Genomic DNA, 15,065 nt, shown 5'->3' on the forward strand with positions numbered 1-15,065 from the left:
ATATTCTAGCTTCAGTTTTTTTTTTAAAGGCCATTAAGAATGTGCTTGCCAATAACTCCAAAAGCGAAGCTAAATCAGACCAAATGAGATAATGCATGTAAGGAATACCATGCAGTGCTAGCTAGCCTATGGTGCTGGTGGTGGTTATTATTATTGTTTTAAAATTATTGTTATTGATACTAAACGAAGAATTGGAAAAGGAGGGCAATTTTAAATACTCGAGTTTACATTTCAGATTAAAAAAGTAATGTTAATCAAATCCTGGAGTGCACTAAAGAAAGAATAACAGAGGATTGCCTAAGAGAGCCTTTACCCTAAAGTTATATATTAACAGAAAGGTTTTTCTGAAATGGCTAAATAAGAAATACATTTGTTTCTCCGACGAAACCTCTCCCCACCCCCTTGCAATAGTTTCAAATAATGCTCCCACCAAACACTGCTTTCCACAAAACTAAACTGATTACAAGTGACTTCCCCCTGACCTTATTGGAAACATTAAGTGTCTTGAAAGAGTTTTTTCAACTTAATATTTCCACTCCTATCGCTCTTTCTTAAATCTTTGATACCTGATATATCCTTCCTATTAAATCAGTCCCCTATATCCAATATGTATTTCAGAATTAAATATATCAGTGTTTCACAGTATTCTGGGGGTGAAAAAAAAAGTCCAAGGATTGTGCTACTCAAACAATTTTAAAGCCCTTTGAGAGTGGGAAACTTAAGGTCCTTTATTGAATTTCATCTGTTCTCTGAAACCAAGACGTGAGATTTTACTTTCTCACTTAAATTGAAATTTAGCTTTCAGTTTCTGGTTACAAGATAGCAAGGCTATGCCACAAAAGTTTGTTTTTTAATTGCTGATCAAATCTAACCTCTTTTCCTAAATATCCAGATTCACACTGATTTGGTTAAGTTAGGTGCAATCTCTTTTCTAGCCCCTTAAACGCAGTACTTATAACTATCTCATGTTCTCTATGTGCTCCCTTCATGTGGAATGCTCTCTTCTCCTATCTGCTTTATGACTAAAGAACAACAGTGACTAATCTCACTATTTTACAAAAAAGTCACAGACTATGCCAGGATTATGCTTATTTATAACTATTACAACATTCGGTGTAGTAGTTTGTTATACAGCATGATGAATTTATTTTTAATGTGTCAGTACTGTAACTGTAATCAGAATGCAAGCAATGGGGCATGTCTTATATTTCTATCTTTGCAAAGTACTAAGCACAGGACAAACTCGTGAGTGAATGATCCCCCTGTGCACCGTTCCCCGCCCACTGTGGGACCCTCTACTGGGCCTCGGCATCTCTTTCACTAGCTGCTCTTGCGTATGTATGTCTTTCTCTATCCCCAATACATTCTAAGTAGAAACCCAAGAGTACTTATGTGTTATGATTATTAAATCATTGTGCTCTTTTTCTCTGAAAAAGCACAAAAACCTCTGCCCTTTTAAATTAAAAAATCGAATTAATTAGGTTGTTTTAACTTATGTATGCACTTCTAATTTTTTTCTGGGTCAGTGGGCCTTCAAAGAAAAAGGTTTTACATGTCTCTTTCCTACAATTTATTCTGTTAGCTTGATTATCAATATTTTTCTTAGAAACAGTGCAAAGCTGAACTTCATTAATTATAAACTTAAACCAGATTCTCAACTTCTAAAATTGTATTCAAAATATTTAAAAACAATAACCACACATTTGCAGTATATTTCAAGGCAAAGTCAAAATGCAGTTGATACTGCTACTTGGACCTATGTATGATATCTAGCTATTGCTATTTTGTGGTATTTTAGGTCCCAGAAAAGAAACAAAATGCAGCAGTTAAGTGAGAGGGACTTAGGAGAATTTTGATTTTTCCCTCATGAATTCACTATCTGCCACACGTTGACTGGCGTGTCTAGATTAGTCCAGGCTGAAGTGAGGAGACCCGCCAAATGCTGTAGTGTCTGGGCGAGCATGCCCTCACCGAAGGATGTAGGAACCAAAAAGAGCTGACACTACCTGAATGTTAATGATCAAATCTGTCCAGAGCATTTCCCTGCCCACCTCTGAGAAGAAGTACATCATGATAAATTCTGCACACGTGCTGAGTAGTGGTGAATGTTCTGGATAATCCTAGGCTGTGCTGTGCTGAGGGTGAAACTTAGGAGTTTTTGCCGCCAATGAATTTAAACTTACTAAAACTAGTGAGTACACCCAAGGCTAAACATAGTTCTATCTTACATGACACGGAGAAAAGCCACCCAGTTAATTTTTTAAATTAAATTATGAAATTGACTAAACCATGACAAGGATCTACAAATACTTGTAAGCAGAATTTTAGTTTGTAAAGACAGAAAGCTGACTCTTTAATTGCCACAATTAATAACATAATTGATCTTATATAAAACCCCAAATTGTTTAATTTTCCAAGATCTAAGAGATCATCTTCCTTCTCTGACATAGTAACATATAAATAATTTTTACAGAAGTATATTGCTGTGTATTTATCAAGGTATCCCCTTAATGCTAAAGAAAAGTTAATTCTGTTATGGCACATAATTTCCTGCTTACTCATAATGAAACTATTCCCTTACTACCTTCAGACAGGCAGGTTTTAATACTAATATTTTGATTTTGACCAGTTAGTTTTTCATGTTGGGGAGTTTTAATAACTCTTACCAGGCTTTTAAAAAGTCTATTTAACAAAATATTTACGTAACTGAAATGAGGTCTCCCTCTCAGTTAAAAATGATTCAAAAGCTCAATGGTAAGAAATGTTTTTCTTACCAAGGTACATAATATCTTGTATTTTTAAAACAAGACTGAGATGAAGATGATTATTTTACCATTCTAATTTTAGTTATCAAAAGATGAGAATTTACTACTATCATTGAGAAGGATGGATTGTAATAGGACAATCAGACTGAAATATCAAGAATAGAATATCTTCCTATTTGAAAAAAGTCCCCAAACAAACCATCTTCAAAATACATGTTTAGTATCTGGGGGAAAAAACACATGGGGAAGGTAGTCTCTGTCTTAGCACTCAAAAAGGCATTTTAAAATTTACTGCTAAATATTTGATCTTATTAACAGGAAAATCTAAACTACTGAATAATGCCTGCCTTTGTAAGCATTAGAGTAATGACATGATTAAATGAACATAAACATGCTAAATTCAACTTTATAAGTATAATGAGGATAAACTGGTTACCTGTGGAATCATCAGGGGTCCATGGATGACTGCGAGCTGGCTTTTCTGAGGTTGGTCCTGAGGTAGTGATCATTCTGACGCTAGGACTGGATGACCTACTGCTCACCTGCAAGAAGTGACAGGAGGAACAAAGTGTGATTTTGATATGAAAACAAAAATAACAATAATTTCCATTCTAAGACACAGGAGAGACTTCCATTTCTATCAGAAGAGGTCTCAAAACACTTGCAAAAAACAAATAAATCCTCTAAGAATATTAGATAAATATACATGTTAAAAAAATTTATATGCACTCACATAAAATACCTCTTAAAAAACTGATAAGCTTGCAAGGAAGTAAGGGAAAAGCTCTGAGACCAGAAATAAAGTCTAGCAAGTGCTTAAGCTGCTAGCCCTGGGAATTTCAACTGAACCCCAATGGTCTGTAGCTTTTGTTCTGATTGCCTGATGCACTCAGAGAAACAGGCATAAAGTCTTGCGTCTTTGTTGGATGTGAGTAGGATTGGCGAACCCCCTGCTTAAAGCCAAAACCCAAGAAAGGCTTCACTCTCAGTAAACTAGGGAAAAAACCCTACCGTACAAAAGCAATAGCAGGACTTCCCTGGGGGCGCAGTGGTTAAGAATCCACCTGCCAATGCAGGGGACACGGGTTTGAGCCCTGGTCTGGGAAGACTACACATGCCGTGGAGCAATTAAGCCCGTGCACCACAATTACTGAGCCTGCGCTCTAGAGCCCAAGAGCCACAAATACTGAGCCCGTGTGCCACAACTACTGAAGCCGGTGTGCCTAGAGCCCGTGCTCCACAACAAGAGAAGCCACAGCAATGAGAAGCCCACACACCGCAACAAAGAGTAGCCCCCGCTCGCTGCAACTAGAGAAAGCCCGTGTGCAGCAACGAAGACCCAATGCAGCCATAACTAACTAACTAACTAACTAACTTTAACAAAACAAAACAAAAGCAATAGCAAGTAAATTTGTCTGTCTTGGGTAGTAGCTCTGGGTAGAGGGGAGAAAATGTATCCACTGTGAATCAATAAAAACTTTCCCAGCTTGATGGAAGATATAACAAATCCTAACCACAACAAATCCCAAGCAGAAAAAAAAAGAGAAAACCTATATTACTGGGTTAAAACACAGGGCATCCTATAGTCAAATTCTAGAAAACAAAGACAAATAGAATAGAGTAAAAAAGCAGCCAGAGAGAAAAGATTATCCACAAAAGAATACCAGTTAGATCCTCAAAAGCAACAAGGAAGACAAGGAAGAAAGTAGAGTATCTTCAAACTGCTGGAAGAAAACAACTGTCACCCTAGAATTGTTAAGTCAAACAAAAATGTGAAGAATGAGGTCAAAATAACATTCTCAGATGAACAAAAACTGAGTTTACCATCCATAGACTCTAACGCTAAGAATTTCTAAAGCACATATGTTAGGGGGAAAAAAATTTTTCCCTGATGGAAGGGCCAAGTTACAATCAGGAATACTAGTAAACAACAGGATGAATCTATACACTGAAAATATTAAACAATGGAATAATGACTAATTTATAGAATTACCGTTCAAATAGATAAGATGGTACTAAAATCTGAATAGCAATAGCATACATAAGAAGAAAATAGATTTTAAAGTCCTTATACTGTTCAGGATGAGGGTAAAGATATTTACTTTACATTGGGCATGAGTGTTAAAATTTCAAAGGCAATTACTAAAACTAGTAATATGTAACTCCCAAACCGGAGAGAAAAATAATGGAATGAGAAATATATTTATTCAATTCAAAAAAAGGCGAGAGAGGAGAAAAAAGGGAAATAAGAAGATAAGAGGGAGCAAATTTATCAGTAACCATAATAAATGTAAATGGATTAAACTCTCTAGTTAAGATATTTAAAAAATTAGATTATCAGGCTATATTAAATGCTGTTCATGAGACATTTCTAATTCACAGACAGAGAAAACAGAAAGTTAAAGAATAAAAAAAGGTACTCAGGTAAAACCTACCCCAAATAAAGTTATGTAGCTATGTTAATATCAGAGAGAGTCTTTTAGGGAAAATAAAATACTGGAGATAGAGATATAATGATAAGTGGTTCAACTGAGAATGTAACAATTCAAAATGTAAATGCTGTGCCTATACATAACTTCAAAACAGATAAAGCAATAAAGGAGAAAGGGACATATTTACCATCATATTTTGATACTTCTCTGTGATATATAAACTATATTGATATTTTGATACTCCTCTGTGATATATAAAAGGGACCAAAAACCAAAACATACTCACATCAAAACCTGACCTCCATAAAAAGCAAGCTTGATCTAAACATACTTATGAACCCTATGCTTAACAAATGGAGACTATGCATTCTTTTCAAGCACCCATGAAACACTTTTGAAAACGGATAAAAAATGCTCATTAAATGGCAGATAATTAGGTTGGTGTAAATACAAGATGGGACTATATAAGTAGACTTGTAGCACCTAACAATTCCTTTCCTAGTCCAAAATTACAGTTCTTTTATAAAACATCTTCAGTGACTAAGCCCTGTCACAAAGGTATTTTTCTTTTTGGGTGTATTTATAGTCTGTTCATACATAAACTTCGACTTGAGCCTGAAATGCTTTATATTACTGTCAAAGTCTGTGATTCCTCAAAAGCATTAATATCTCCTAAGGGCAGAGATTATGAGTACTTTTATACTGGTTACCCCAGGATTTAGGAGATTGCTGGATACACCATACAATGAATAAAAAGCATATAATATAGTAGATAACCATAATAATAAATACTCATTAAATAAAATGATAATACAAGCTTTTGGAACTCAGATGTAAGACTGGTGCTTAGGCTTATTTACCACTGATATATAATAAGAATAAAAACATACACCACAGAGAACTGGTGATGAAATATACAACTCTCTTATTTTTAGAATGCTATTAATCTCCATAAAGCAAATACAGATATGACATTATTTCAGAGTCCTTTAACCTTATCTGTCTGAAAGCTAAGTCTGGATTTAATAGGAGTACACTGTCATGACCACAGTTATGATTTCTATTGTAAATACAGAGCAATTTCTCTTCAGAGTGATGGTAGAAGAGGGTTTCAGTCAGCCTAATTTTACGTTAATATTTAAATATAAGTATTTGTGACATGTGAGAATCAGTATCAGTTATGAGAAATTAAACAAGATACCATACAATTAGCTTTACAAAATATAAGAATGAATTCTGTATACTAAAAAAACCTCACTGAACATTTGTGATATTAAAACAAATGATCCTACTTGGACCTAGTATGAATTATCATATTCCTTCAACTTAAACTTTTCCTAAGAGAATTCTTTGCTACTTTATTTCTTGCGTTCTAAGAAACTCTTAGTACCTCATGTGCACACTCGTTTGTTCTACTTCGGATTTCCCATAAGCTATAAAACTAAGAAATAATGCTCATATTTTTAGGTCAAGTCTCAAAACTGGTCTTTCTTTAAAGCTATAAGAAAGGCTACGAGTTAAATTTAAATCCATAAATTAACTAAATAAGTCTTTATATTTTAAGGAATGAGTATCTCAATGAATAATATAATACGCTAACATGTTTGCATTTAAAAAAAATAAAGAAATATTTAAAAATAAGCCATAACTTTATTTTTTGAATACCTGAAAAATACAAAGCATAAATAAGAACAGATAATATTTGATAATTTTTAAAAAATATGAAACTGCGGGCAACCTGGTAGGAAAGAAGTCTTATTTTTATAGTAGCTACTTAAAAAATGTTACTGATAAAATTCTGATGGCCATAAATGCTCTGAAACTATTAAAACTCATTTAGGTTGCTCTTTCCTTCCAGACATTTACAATTACTTTTTCTATTCTCAAAGAAACTGAAAAGTTTAAGAGATATAGAAATACTTGACTTACCGCAAGGATTGGCTATGAAAGTGGTTATGAGAGTACAGAAATGCCACACAGCAATTTAAGGCAGCAAAAGAATACTAAGCCAAATTTAAACTGCAGGGCAAATTACCATCAGTAGACATGAACCAGAATTGGACTTTGACCAAAACTTTATCTCTATATTTATAAAGAGGAATTGGAAGTTATTTACAAACAAAAATAAAGCTTTGTTTTTTATGTCTCACCTGAAAGACTGGGAAACTATTTTTGTAAGTCAAGAATCTATGGCCAGGGTTACTTACTATTTAGACTGACATTTGAAAGCTATTTAAAACCCTCAGAAATCATCTTAGTTGCTAAAATTATAGAAGCACAAAACACAGAGATTAAATACTGATTTATATGATATTTCTGTGAAGTACATCTGAACAACATAACTATTAAAAAGAAATGGGTATCAGTAAGTAATGTGAATTTACAAGGGTACTTCCTCATTATGATAATCAGATTAATTAAATCTATACATGACAGGGTATATTAAAAACATCCTTCCTAATCCAAAATTACAGACTCAATCTAATTCTGGCTTCACCATAGTTCATTACAAGGGAAATTTTAGAATTGTATTTTTCTTATACTGTCTTTAAACTCTCCAATAGGAAGGTATCCTATGAGCCAGGAATTACTTAAGACTATTATGTAAGCTTCTGATTTAGAGCTTTAACAGAAAATTATTTACCCTAAAGGAGGTGCAGAATGAGGATGGACAAAAGAAGTAGTATGATAAATTATATTCCTTAAATAAATAACAACAATGTATGATAATACAGCTTTTGATATGTGATATGAGGCCTTTAATGCAAATACTTTCCATGATCCCTGACAGAAGCTTCTCTTATGATACAGCAAGAATAGAACGCTAATGGATTTTACTTCTTTCCAAGTGCTAGTTTTGTTTTATTTCTCTATAGTGATACATTATAGTGAGAATAAGCTGTAAGACCCTTGAGAGGCACACTAAGGGGGACAGGTATATAAACATGTACTAAGCATCTATTGTGTGTCTGGTACTTTCACATGTTATAAGAATCCTGGGGGGTGGATGTTATGGTCCCCACTGGCAGATAAGGTTGTTAAAGCTCAGGGAAATTAAGGACTTGCCCAAAGCCACATATCTGACCAGTAAAAGTAGATTCTAAAGTCCAGATAGAAATCAGTATGTCCGGTTCTTTAAATAATCATAATCACATTATCTTGCAGCTGAAATTTTCATTGACTGCAGCACTCTCCAAGAGAAATCTTGAAAACAGATCCATATTGGATACAATTCCAGAACAGGTATGCAGGCATACATGAGAATGTATAATTTTAGGGAAACACAGAAAGGTTCACCCAGAGGTATTATAAAAAATAAATCTGTGCAGTCATCTGTAGAAATTTATTATCGGACATCCCTGGTGGCGTGGTGGTTAAGAATCCTCCTGCCAGTGCAGGGGACATGGATTCGAGCCCTGGTCTGGGAAGATCCCACGTGCCGCGGAGCAACTAAGTCCGTGTGCCACAACTACTGAGTCTGTACTCTAGAGCCCGCGAGCCCCAACTACTGAAGCCTGTGCACCACAACTACTGAGCCTGCACTCTAGAGTCCGCGAGCCAGAACTACTGAGCCCGCGTGCCTAGAGCCGGTGCTCTGCAACAGGAGAAGCCCCTGCAATGAGAAGACCGCGCACCGCTACGAAGAGTAGTGCCCACTCACTACAACTTTGAGAAAGCCCGCGCACAGCAACGAAGACCCAATGCAGCCAAAAATAAATAAATAAGTAAATTAAAAAAAAAAAGAAGAAATTTATTATCAAGGTGGGTTAGCCTTGCTCAACAATACAACAAAAAATGATCATCAATAAACAATATTTAAATAATTAATGATGATGCAGACCACCTGAAGCCAAAACACTTGAAACTGAAGAGGTCTAGGATTACTTTACCCTGCACTGCATTCAGTTTTATATGCAAGACACAGTGATAGAGTATAGAGTTTGTGTGCTTTTGGAATCATATCTGGATTCAAAACTTGGTTATGGCAATTACTGGCCAGTGTAAGGGAAGTAAAGACTTAGGTAAGTTTCTCTAACCCTCAGTTTACCCATCTGCAAAATGGGGCAAATAAAAAGTACCAAACTTATAGGGTTAAGATTTAAATAATATACATTAAAGGCCTGACATTAAAGGCATGAAATGGGTGCACAATAAATAAAAGGCAGCTGTTACTGCTGAAGTTCTCTACTTGATCTGGGCATAAGTCTGATCTGCCCAAATAAGCTCCTGGGAGACTGGGCCTTTTTGGTACTGTCAATGCACCCTGGCCAAAGGCTACCACAAACACACCGGTAGTGGAGTTAGTTGGGTTTAGTATTTGTTGCAGTAAAGCAAAGTGCTCACCCTGGGGCACTTTGGGGTATAAGAGGGTTTTAGAAAGAGCTTACTAGAGGATCTGGACTTTTGTTGAATGATTCTGAGGAGGCTCCAAAGAAAGAGGCGTTCACTCTAGACTGGCTACTGTCAGCAAGCAGTGGCAATTCTACAGGGAGGGCAGTCTAGAGTCAGGGTAAAGCTGCATCTGGTAAAGAAGCATCAGTCACTCATATCCACTGGGAGAGGGCAATGTTTGTATTTTGTGGGTGGCACAGTGGCCTTGTTTTTGTCTGTGCTTAGACAACACTGTAAAATGGTCTTGTTTTGTCTCATTTTATTATGGTCTCAGAGTCACTCTGTCTATTGGTGTTCTGAGACATTCTTTATGTCCAGCTTCTAACACCACCAAGGCTTTAGTATCAGATCAGTTCCTGGACATCAGGGGCAGCTTTTTTCTCAGTATCCTCTCAAATGGAGGCCAAATCCATTACATGTGCTTAATGAGCTTCCTGAATGAATTAAAAACCTCAATCAATTAATTTAAAAGTGAGTTGTATGTTGTGTGGACGCAATCTTTTACATGAATACTTACACAACCACCTTTAATTAAGAAGCTTGCTACATTCACTATTCCTCCTCTCAATAGAAATGGCAGTCTAAAAACAACCAATTTAATTTTAGTTGACAGATGAGAAGTTTAAGTGATTTTATTAAGATCAGTCTCGAATCAAGAGTCATAGTAGAAACTCTCATCAGGTCACTTTCCCTATGAGATGTGGCAGTAAACCTCACTAGTAAGCTCTCTCTTTTCCTCTGGTGACTGTACTGACTGGGCAAAGACTTTTATGTTCTTTATCAATTCCCATGGCCAAAACAAACAAAAAAAGCCTGCTATGCATCTGTTTAATCACTGCTTAGCCAGATTTTAAAAAGAACTATACTTCAATTTGGAAAATCCAGATTATGCATACTTTTCTTCTTCAAATAATGAATGTTATTGTCAGCAGTAATTAAAAAGATTTAATGGTCAGTTATCATAACACTTTCAGGGGAAAACGTTTTCATAGTATATGAGGATTACCATTTGTCATTCTCACCCCAAACTGGATATTAGGCATTTTAAGTTTGTAATACTTAAGTAATTCTGAAAGAGCGGATCAATTTTAAAAACTGGCTAGACAATGGCTACATAGCACCTGTTTTAGAACAGGTTTTACCACCATATCAAACTCCCCCTCACTCTGAATCTCTTGGAGTAGTCCATGACAATTCATGCAGGTGACTGTCCCACAATCAAAGTCTGCCTCAGTTCCAGTGTTTTATAGATGAAAATGGTAATGATCGAAGTCTCAAGTAATACGGAGTTTGTGAGGAAATAAGTAAGGCTTGGTCTGGTGAGGTCAGTCCTGAAATATAGCAGTGCCTTTAATACAGAATACAGAGAAGAGCGCTGGCACTGGCAGATGCTCCTGAACTGTCTTAGAGCAAGCCTCTCATTCCTAGTCAAAGGGAGAATACTTGGCTAGAGTTTCTCATAACTGGAATGTCAATGGCAACAGTAAATAGCATTAAAAAGGCTGAGCTCATCAAGCCTCTAAGGAATCAAAGCAAATACCAGATGTCAAGCTATCTGTTACTAAATGCCCTGGTTAATACTTAAAGTATTTGAGGGGGAGAAAGTAGGAAACTTCCTTCAAAAGTTCTGGGATCTCACGAAAGCAGATATACTGAAAAAGCTGCTATTAAATAAATAAAACCAAGATTTAAGGTCACTTAATATCATAAAATATATAATAAATTAATATGTATTATGTATATATATTATATGTACGTATGTGTGCATATATGTATTTGAGTGTGTGTATGGGTATTGCAAGAAAAAAAAGTATTTCCAGATATAAATGAAGATCAAGGCTATCTATCATTTAAATATCTCAAGTGGTTTTGTTAGTTAAGTTAGCTGATGGCTAGAAAAGGTTTTCAAATTTTTATTAATGACTACAAAGAACCTCTAAAATTTCAAGTATGTTATAAAATTGAAATAATAAAACACCTTTTAGATGAAAAGTACTAATACACTTTACCAAAAATTAAATCACATTATTTGTAACATATAATCCTATAATTTTTCATGAATATGGACCACAATGTGGTATTTTTATTACTTCAGATGCATGCTATAGTCTTAAAATATATTTATTTCAGCAAAACTGAAAGCAACAACAAAACTTCATAATTAGTTTTCAATTCATTTTAAGAATGTGATATAAATTATATATGTTAAGTCTATTGACCTGAGTAACAGAAAAAGCAATGACTGCTACTTTTATATACTTGGTTGGTTAAAACTCTGCACTCGTCAGAAATGGCTTAAATTATAGCACTGTCTGGGTCATCTGCAAAGAGGTAAGGGGCGTTTAGAAGAATATCTAGAAATATAAAGATGAAGAATAAAAACCTGAACAACTGGGATAGAAGACTTTCTAGAGTTTATCCATCTGCTTAGTAAATACTGTCCTAAGGATGTGTCACAAAAATATAAATCTAGGGGATATGACAAATTAAAAGATGTTAAGAGTCCACCAAGTATGTCAGTGCCTGTGATCCCAGAGGAGTGATATCTTTTGGGGAAATATTTATTCCCCTCATTAGTAAAAAGGAGATAATACTAATGATTCATTTTAGAGGACAATGTTAATGACAAATTGTTAAATTACAAAATTGAATACTTCCTTATTAAAGCATATATAAAAACCATATAACATACACAGAGCACTACTGAATTAATCAACCTATTTTCACAAATTTTCCTTCAAGTTAAATCAATAATGGCATCTATACTTTTTTTCCCTTAAGTATTTAAGTTCTGGTGATAATGAATTTCTCTATCATAATTTTAGGTCAACTCATAAAACTAATTTTGCAGAGTATATATATATATTATAGCTAATTCTTGATTTCTGCCCATTACTATTCTTCAAAGACAGAGAATTCAAATATTAAGTCTTACCTGACCAGGTTCTGTTCCAGTAACAGTCAAGTCTTGGATGGATCTACGTCTTGGCTGCCCGTTGCCTTTTAAAAAATAAAAGAAGTAAAATACTGAAATGTACTCGAAGAGACAATAACGGTTTAACTGCTACAGGAGAAAGTTGGAATCTGTTGCTCCTTGGATCTACACAAAATGTTTGTGAGAAAAATAAGTGAGTTTATTGCCTAAAAAAAAAAAAGTGAAAGAAAGATGTAAGGAGAGGAAGAGAAACAGCTATAGTATTTTAACTCAAAAATTGCTGGCCTACAACAAAGTATGCCCTGATACAATAACCACTCATACTACACGAAGAGCTGCTGAATTCTCTTCTACCATCTTCTGTCATGTGTTTAAACAGATGAATGCTTGGGGGCTGAGGCTGATGACGGCATCTATTTCAAGGGCCTTACGTTACAGTTTCTACAGCAAGACAGCTAGCAGGTTGTAAGCCATGACTGACTTTAACCAACAGCAGGACCTGGTTTGATTCAGGGCCTGAAAGGATGCTTAGGCTTGCATTTATTACACTGAGTCACACTTACCTAATCCCATTAGTCTCTGTCAGAATCTAGTAATTTATTATTTGTGAACAACAACTCTTAATTTCCTAGTGGAGATGAATGACTCTCATTCCATTCCCAAATACACAGCTTGTTGAAATGGGCTAGTGTGTTAATCCTGCTCCAGGAACTTCTATGCTAAAAATAATTTAATTAAAAATCAGTTTATGAAAGAACTCTACAAATGTAAGTCTTCAGTAAAATGGAATGAATTAAACAACAGCTTCACTCAGCACTTTTACGGGAATAGGGCTGTTTATACAGTATCTTCTAAGATGAGAGATCAGCTGTCTAAAAGGAAACACCAAAATATTATGAGAAACAGCTGACAAAAAAGTTAAAATTCTTTTGACTCTGAAAGCTGTATTATGTAATTTCTCAACTAGTGGGCAGCACTCAGATCTTGTACTCTAATAGTTGTGGCCTGATTAGCAGACAGAATTCATTCTTAAAATTTTGTATTTCCATAACCTTCAGTACCTTATTTTAAACCAATCAGCAATATAATTGAGCATCTTCATCAAGGTGACCGTAGTATTTTGTACATAAACTAAAAGGACCTTACAACAGAAGAATAATGTTTAATGCAATAATACGTATAGTGAACAGAAAAACTCAAATTTACAGCCACCTTGAAAGTATAACTATTTTCTATTTAAAGCTATGTTTTAGAATTCTTTGCATAATCTTAACTCAAATTTATTTCGAGTTTCATTTTATTCCAAGCTCCAACTTTCAATTAAATTTGACAAAACAACAAACTGCACATTTACTGAATCAGGCACATTAAGATATTTCTGTGAGAACTTTTAATTATCCCTGTTTCCAGAGGACAAAAAGGATCCCGACCACCATGACTAATAAGCAATTTCAGGCACATTTCATTCAACACAATCATTCTAAAATTAGCTTAGATGAGACAGGCTTGTAAAATTGTCTGGAATTCTCTTTTCAGATTAGCAACATTTGTGAATCTGGGGAACCACCCAGCAGTGTCTAAAAATCAGTACATAACCATTGCAATAACAACAAAAACAAGCTCCAATCTAGGTGAGGGAAGGAGGAAAGGGGAATAAAAGCTTTTAAGTAGGGTAAAGGAGAGCTGACAGTTAACAAATGCCTTAGAATGAGAAATCTTCAAGCTACAATATGAGTCAAAGCAAGCAATACTAGGTAATGCATTTTCATTAGCATAACCATGGCAGAAACCATCTGGCAAACAGTTCAGACAAAGCAAAAAAGGACTGCAATCAACAAATACTTGTTGCTCCAATATCAAGTTTTAAGTCATAATTTAGAAATATGAATGTAAAAACCATCAAGCTCCTATTATCGCAAATGAAAATTACTGGCTGTGTGCTCAGTAAATTTAGACTGATTTTGAATTTTTTGGTAACTAAACACTAATTTAGAAACTCACTAACTTTACACTTTTTTCAGGGTTCTTTGATATGTGCATAACTATATTACACATGGCAGTATACAGGGAAAAAAGAAGTAGAAATGAGGGACAATATGATGTTAACAGATGCTTAATCAAGGAATATGAAACCTGTAAATGATGTCTTAAGTATTTTATTCTGTAATGAATTCTGGAACTTTCACGACTTCGGGTAGGGAACAAATGATATTTTTAAGAATAACTTTGCTAAGTAAGAGCAACAAAAGGAATACACTATATCCCTAAGCCCCTCCCCCACCAAACAGGGTGGTTGGAATGGCAGCTGATAGGTCGATCATTTCTACCACACTAAAACAAAATCCATCTCTTCAAAACGCTGCTCTTTTTTTTTTTTTTTTTTTTTTGCGGTACGCGGGCCTCTCACTGTTGTGGCCTCTCCTGTTGCGGAACACAGGCTCTGGACGCACAGGCTCAGCGGCCATGGCTCACGGGCCTAGCCGCTCCGCGGCATGTGGGATCTTCCCGGACCGGGGCACGAACCTGTGTCCCCTGCATCGG

At 35.3% G+C, this 15,065-nt stretch overlaps 1 protein-coding gene across 2 annotated transcripts in view; it reads right to left on the reverse strand.

The window, feature by feature from the left end:
* MAP3K7 (mitogen-activated protein kinase kinase kinase 7) overlaps positions 1–15,065 on the reverse strand; it is a 69,525-nt gene that overhangs the window by 7,626 nt on the left and 46,834 nt on the right. For both annotated transcript variants that reach the window (XM_081251313.1, XM_081251314.1), the window contains 2 exons: positions 12,525–12,589; positions 3,202–3,307 (listed from right to left, as the gene is read on the reverse strand). In XM_081251313.1, coding sequence (XP_081107439.1) covers positions 3,202–3,307; positions 12,525–12,589 — 171 coding nt within the window. The remainder of the gene's footprint in view (positions 1–3,201; positions 3,308–12,524; positions 12,590–15,065) is intronic.

The sequence above is a fragment of the Mesoplodon bidens genome, assembly GCF_964165515.1.
Source record: "Mesoplodon bidens genome assembly, chromosome: 12".
NCBI classification, from domain to species: Eukaryota; Metazoa; Chordata; class Mammalia; order Artiodactyla; family Ziphiidae; genus Mesoplodon; species Mesoplodon bidens.